Source organism: Mus caroli, chromosome 2 (genome assembly GCF_900094665.2).
Source record: "Mus caroli chromosome 2, CAROLI_EIJ_v1.1, whole genome shotgun sequence".
In the NCBI taxonomy this organism is placed as follows: domain Eukaryota; kingdom Metazoa; phylum Chordata; class Mammalia; order Rodentia; family Muridae; genus Mus; species Mus caroli.
The window spans coordinates 170,490,609-170,496,828 of record NC_034571.1 but is presented as its reverse complement, the minus strand read 5'-3'; the positions used below and the strand labels follow the sequence as shown (position 1 = coordinate 170,496,828).

Genomic DNA, 6,220 nt, shown 5'->3' with positions numbered 1-6,220 from the left:
TTGGCCTCGAACTCAGAAATCTGCCTGCCTCTGCCTCCTGAGTGCTGGGATTAAAGGCGTGCACCACCACGCCCGGCTACTTCAAATGATTTAATTAAGAAAAAAAAAATTTAACAGGTGTGCCCAGCTGCTTGGATTTTAGTTAATTCCAGATGTAGTCAAGTTGACAACCAAAAACAGCCATCAAAAGTTCACCTCTTGTTAACTTGACACACAATCATATCCTTATAACATGCTTAACTCCCAAATGAAACAATAACCANTGTATAATTACACTGAACATGATACAACTATTCCATGAACAATTATAAACACATCATATATTTAACCAGGTCATAATTACATCTAACATGATATAACTATCTGTAGTACAACTGCAAATACATTATCAGTTTTAGAATAGGTGGCACTGTTCCTTGAGGAACATTCTTTCCTATTCATAAGAAAGACAGTCACGTGGATGCAGCAATAGATGCTAGTCTGTAAAGATGGAGCTTGGCACGGGGAGTAGACAGGGCTCTGGAGGGCAATGAGACTGAGCAGGTGCCTGGGTTGGCCATAAAGTCCAACTGTGAGGTAGATGAGCTGTGTGAATATCTGGTGTCTATATTCTACCTGCTCTTCCATGTACCCACACCAGCTTAGCTNCAGGTCAGGAAGTTGGGGTAGCCCAGAAACTTGATATGACATGGCCCTGCTCTGGATACAGAAAGGCAAGTTCCCACAGATAAACTAATCAGCCAAGGGAAGTCCTGGGGTCCTAGCCACCCCTGATTCACAGTGTATGTCAGGAAGAGTCCACAGCTCATGTCTGCTCTCTTATGAACAGGAACACCTCTCTGGTCTCAGAGAGTAGACTCTAAAGAAACTCAGACAGGCTATAGTCTGGACTCAAGAACTTGTAGGCACCAGAAACAAAATGTCTGCTGTCTACCAAGAGAACTGGAAAGAATACAGCCTGAGCACCCACCTAGTTGAAGGTATGGAGGGTTGGACCAANAGTACTCAGGTAGTTTCATGCTAGGCTCAGTACTGCACTCTGATGTTGGCTACAATTTGGATACCATGGCAGCTGGAGACACACACTAGGCTGCAAAAAGTATGTGTGTGTCTGTATGCAAACCATGCTGTGGAGGCTGTGGCTCACGTACGTGGCCATGGTGAGGACATGCCCAGAGGTGTGCACAGNGTCGTGTGGTGGCCTGTGCCATCTGGCTATATGCATGGTGGGTATATGAGATGACATCAAACCCACACTGGAAAGAACTGAGTGATCAATATTGAAGACCATGTATAGCTGTCATGGCTAGAGAAGAGTGCCATTTCTCTGTTGAAGTTAAGGGACCACTAGTGCTCATCCTAGTCTGCTCAGGAGAGCCCCACCTGAGGAAATTATTCAGCCCCAAATGTCAGGCTCTCTCTTCCATGTAACATACATCACTGGTCTTTTTACAAAGTGACTTTCTATGAATACCTGCCCAAGAAGTTCTGCCATNTTCACACAGCTTGNTCTGATGGTTAGGACTTCTAAACACCACATGTGGTTCTACCCCTGCCCCANTCAGGGAACATCTGTTTAGTCTCTATCCTTGGTTAGAAGCCCCTTCCTGGGCCTCATTTCCCACCAAGGCTGCTCTGAGTGGGCAGGGAGTGATTGGGAGCTCCACCCTCTTGTCAATCTCTCCCTTCTCATTAGCCGGACCCTCCCCCCCCCCCCTCACACACACACACACTTCTCCTCTCTGAGCTTTATTTACTGGGCCTGAGACATGCACCTTCACCAGCTCAGATTAAGGATCTTGGCTGGCTTCCTCGCCAAGGCTGAAGGCCTTGACTTGCTTGCTATTAAATGGGCTGGTACAATTGGACCCTGCCAATGCTGCTTGTGACTGTCCACCAGGCTGAGGTAAGGGAAATTTGGTAATTCATAAAATAGTATGAGTGATTCAGGAATTAAGTAACCACAGGAAGTCACAGATCACTTCTCCATGAGAAGCCAGTGGTGGAGGAGTTCTCAGTGCACAACGGTTGTCACACAGAGGAAGGCTATCTATAGATACTCTGAGCATCCCCATGAAACTAGGTGATGCTGGCTTTGCTTCTCTGTCCCTGAGTTGCTCAAATCAAGGGCAAAGCTACCTAGACTTAGTTTCCCTCAAAAGCCTGTGGCCAAACCACCTTGTGTGAACTGGTTCTCNTGTCTACCTCCTTCTGCTGCTAGCACAAGATTCCTGCCCCAGGGACAGGCTTCTTATCGTTATTCACTAGGACCTGCACTACAGCCCAATGCTTCCCTCTGACCATGCTATCCATTCCTGCCTNAATACGAGGCTCCTCTACAACCTAGCTCAATCACATTTTCAAGCCTCCGGGAAGCAGGGTTTTCTGTGTACTAGTAGAGTGGCTAGTGATGTTCCTAAGCAGACCTGGACCCACACCTTCTGGACAAGAAAAGTACTTACTGGTGAGCCCGTCATTCCTCTTGCTCCTGAGTCCTAGCTCTCAGTACACACATAGAGCTCTGGACCAGGTTGGGGCTTCTAGAAGATGAGGCGTCTTAAAGACTTTCACGCTGAAAACACCTCTTTTCATGGGGTACCTCTGAACCTTCACAAGAAAGAAGTTTGAACTCAACAGAGCAGAGGTGTATGTCCCACCAGAGGGTTCGGATCAGGGACAGAAGCCAGGCCGAGAACTATCTGGGGTAGACACAGTTGCTAATTATTCTTTTATGAGCATTCTGGGACAGACTCCTTGACAGATCAAGTCTGTCCTGTGGCCACTGTTCAGCCCTGCGCTGCTCTATACTGCCAGAGAGTCCTGTCATCGCCGCTTTAAGAAGGGGTCCCGCGCCTCCTCTCCCCTAAGGGCTGCAAGGACTAGGGGTATCTAAGCGTGGAGACAGACGCAGCGCAGCTGTTATCCAGAGCAGGAGAGATGGGGGTGGGCGGAGTCTAAAGAGCCTGTGGGCAGGGGCAGGATCTGAGAGGAGGGGCAGANGAGGCTGGGGTCTGCTAGGCTTACCCTAGGCAAGATCCCGTTGGGGCGGGATCTGCAAGCTGGAAGGAGGCGGTGTTTTCAGGGCAATGCGGGGCGGAGGAATGGGNGTTGGGGGTGGGGAGACTGGACAGAAGGTTTCGTACGCGGAGGATTCCAGCCCACTCTGGCAGCAAAGGCTCCCACGGGCGAAGTGAATACCATGGGCTCTTGCTCCGGCCGCTGCACGCTTCTTGCGCTCTGCGCTCTGCAGCTGGTGAGTCCGGGTGTCCTGCGTGGCTTTCCGGACCCGCACCAGCCTCGGGTGGCTACTGGGATGACGGCTTGGACTTGGCTGTGGCTGCTTGCTGCAGCCGATTTTTCAGGCTGCCAGGCGTGCAAGGGGAGCTGTCACGGTGCCGGATCCTGTCTGTGCCCTGCTGCTTGCTTGGGGAGTAGCGTCCCTGCTGGCGGGGACAGGTGCTGAGGAGCGCCTCACACTCCCCCCCCCTACCCCCCTGCAGACAGCAAGGAACAAAAGCCTTCGGGAGGGCTGCCTCGGAAGCTGTGCTCCGGTCCAGAGTGCCTAATCAGGGGGAGGATGTTGCGCTTGATGCCCAGGCGCCCCGAAGGCGCCTGTGGCCGGGAGAAGCAAGCACGGGTGTCTTACTACCGGCGGCACAAGGGACTGAGCCTACAGCAAAGTTCGGTGTCTGAGTGTGGACATTAGAATCAGGTGTTCTGGGGAGTATGATCACTTGACGTGCCCAGCTTGTGCGCAGGCACAGACTACCTTGGAGTCTCCCAATCTTCCTGGACCTGTAGAGGGATAGGGCTCTCAAGCCCAGATGCTTAGGGTTGAGCCCAGGTCCACTAGTAGAAAAGCCTTGTCGGATAACTTGAATGACACTGAACAACTTTGCAGCTCTCCCTGAGCTTGGAGCCTGGAATAAGGGTTCTGGGGTTGAAAAGGCTAAAACAAAGGTCGCTGGGGAAACTCCTTTGCTAAATGCTAATGAGTCCTAAGTATCTGGTCTTAAAAAGGAAATGTGGCTTTGTTGTTTCTGGGCTGGGTGTGGGCCTGAACCCAGCTAGACTGGGTGCCTCCTCCCCTGGCTGAAGCCNGAGGTCCCTGAGGAAGAAGTTATTTTAAAGACACTTTAAGGCATTTGGTGTTTTGTCCTCCCAGCAACACAGGGAGTGTTTTGTACCTCCAGGGACTGCCAGGCATAATGTGGGATTACAGGGAGGTCCACGGTCCAAGTTTTTACTGGTCTGCAGGTTTCTACGGGGCAAGTCCGACTTGCTGCCTCCAGCCTTGGAGCAGTGTTGAGCGTTGTCTTTCTGTGAAGGGGTCCCTCAAAGGGAAGATGGAGAAAAGTCCTGCAGGATGACCAGGTAAAGGGCAGNAATAAGTGTGCTGACTCGGGTTTAGAGCCTGCCCAAAGTGGGAGTCAAGAAACAAAGTCGCTTTGTGGGAGGGGGAAGACTGGTTTCCTTGCCTTGGATTTGGTATGACAGTGTTCTCTGATGTATGGCTGAGAGAAGCAGGTGCTTCCGCCACCTCTAGTTCAGAGATGTGGCCTTGGGGTGAAAGAGGGTGAGGCCCGGCCTGTTGCTTCCATTTGACTTCTGGTTGCAAGTAAGAGGAGAGGGGTCATTTTGTTGCCTGGGTTATAGAGCTTCCCTGGACAGAGCTTCTCAAAAGCCCAGTCTCCGCCAAGACAAGCCCCAAGGACTTTGCAGAGCTGTACCGAGCCCTGTACCCTTGCTTTGTCCAGCCGGGCCACAGCTGAACCGCCCCAGGGAACTGTCAAGGGTCTTTTGTCTTGTACTGGCTGGCAGTTGGGGGCGGGCCACCCTCCTCAGCCTCTGGGCAGAACAGGCCCAATACCACCCACTGCTCTAGTCTCTGCTTTTGGGGGGGGGGGGGGGGGGGGAAGGGGGGGGGGGGATGGGGGGCCTGGGGCCTTCCTTTTTTTTTTTTTTTTTTTTTTTGACAAGCGTGAGAGTTTTCTTGTTACCAAGTTACTGGACAAAGGACCCAAACAACTCTCCCTTGAAGAACAGCAGGAACTTTGCAGGCTCTGAGCCAGCACTATGCTGAGACCATTCCCAGTCCTCGCTTTGCTGTGATGACAAGACAGGAAATTCGGGGCCCATGAAGGGGTCTNCAACTAGATTCTGCAGGGCTACTAGCTCTAAATTGCCTATCTCCATGCAATGGGAGACTTACATGTGGCCATAGAGCTTCTGGGCATGTTAGCTTAGAAGTGAAAGGACATGTCAGTACTCTCATGTCTTTCAAGGTTTGCCATTCCTGAGGCTACCAAGGGGCTGGCTACTCTTCAGGCTGAGGTCCTGTCTCAGACATGTNCAGCTGATCCAGCATCCAGTTGGGGCCTTGGGTTTCTTAGTGGACCAAAGGNGGCATCTTCATCTCACCTTTCTTTTTCTTCCCAGATGAGATAAAAACCAGTCAGATCCAGTCATTCATAAAGAGGCTGGCCTNTGTCCCCAGGTGCTGGTTCCCCCACCCTCACCTACACCCCCATTTGTAATTTTATGTGCAGGGCCCCTGCAGAAACTAGAGGCCTGCTGGGATGGAGACAGCAGGCTCTGATTCTTTGGATCCATTCTAGATCACACATTTTCATATTGTGTGTGACTTTGGTCAGTGCCTCTAACAATTGAAAGAAACAAGCAAGCACACAGATCACTGTGTGACTCCTCAGGACAAGTACATTGTGGGGGGAGGGGAAATGCCATCACTATCTGCCTGGGCCCAGGGTAGGAACATGCAGCAGGGGTGGAGATCCTAAGTCCTTCCTAAAGAAGGGATGTTTCTGTTCCAGAAGTTGAGAGGGTGCACAGGGCTCTGAGATGGTGGATAGGGGCAAGAGAGGTGAAGGTGGATGATCACTTGAGTGAAGGACTTGGTGCCCAAAGGCTGGCTTCTGTTAGAGCCTCATTCTATGGGTCAAGAGCAGTCTGTAGCTACGGCTCCCTTAGTGGTCTCTGTCTTGACTATTCAAACAGCCCTCTGCTGTTGTCCATTTTATGGGGTTGGGGTGGACAGCCATCTGGTGCCTCCTTAAGGGAAAATCTCAATGTTAGTGGATGTTCTGTCAGAGTCTGGCTCATCTAGTGAAATGAGAGCAGAGGAAATACCCATCCAGGGCTTGTCCCGGCAGATCTGACATTGTGGAGAGTCCTGAGTGCCTTCTCAACAGTTATGTGTCCA

At 51.2% G+C, this 6,220-nt stretch overlaps 1 protein-coding gene across 2 annotated transcripts in view; it reads left to right on the top strand.

Moving 5' to 3' along the window:
• The first annotated feature begins 3,129 nt into the window (after positions 1-3,129).
• Nkain4 (sodium/potassium transporting ATPase interacting 4) overlaps positions 3,130-6,220 on the top strand; it is a 19,078-nt gene continuing 15,987 nt past the window's right edge. For both annotated transcript variants that reach the window (XM_021155931.2, XM_021155930.2), the window contains exon 1: positions 3,130-3,253. In XM_021155931.2, coding sequence (XP_021011590.1) covers positions 3,200-3,253 — 54 coding nt within the window. In that variant the 5' untranslated portion in view covers positions 3,130-3,199. The remainder of the gene's footprint in view (positions 3,254-6,220) is intronic.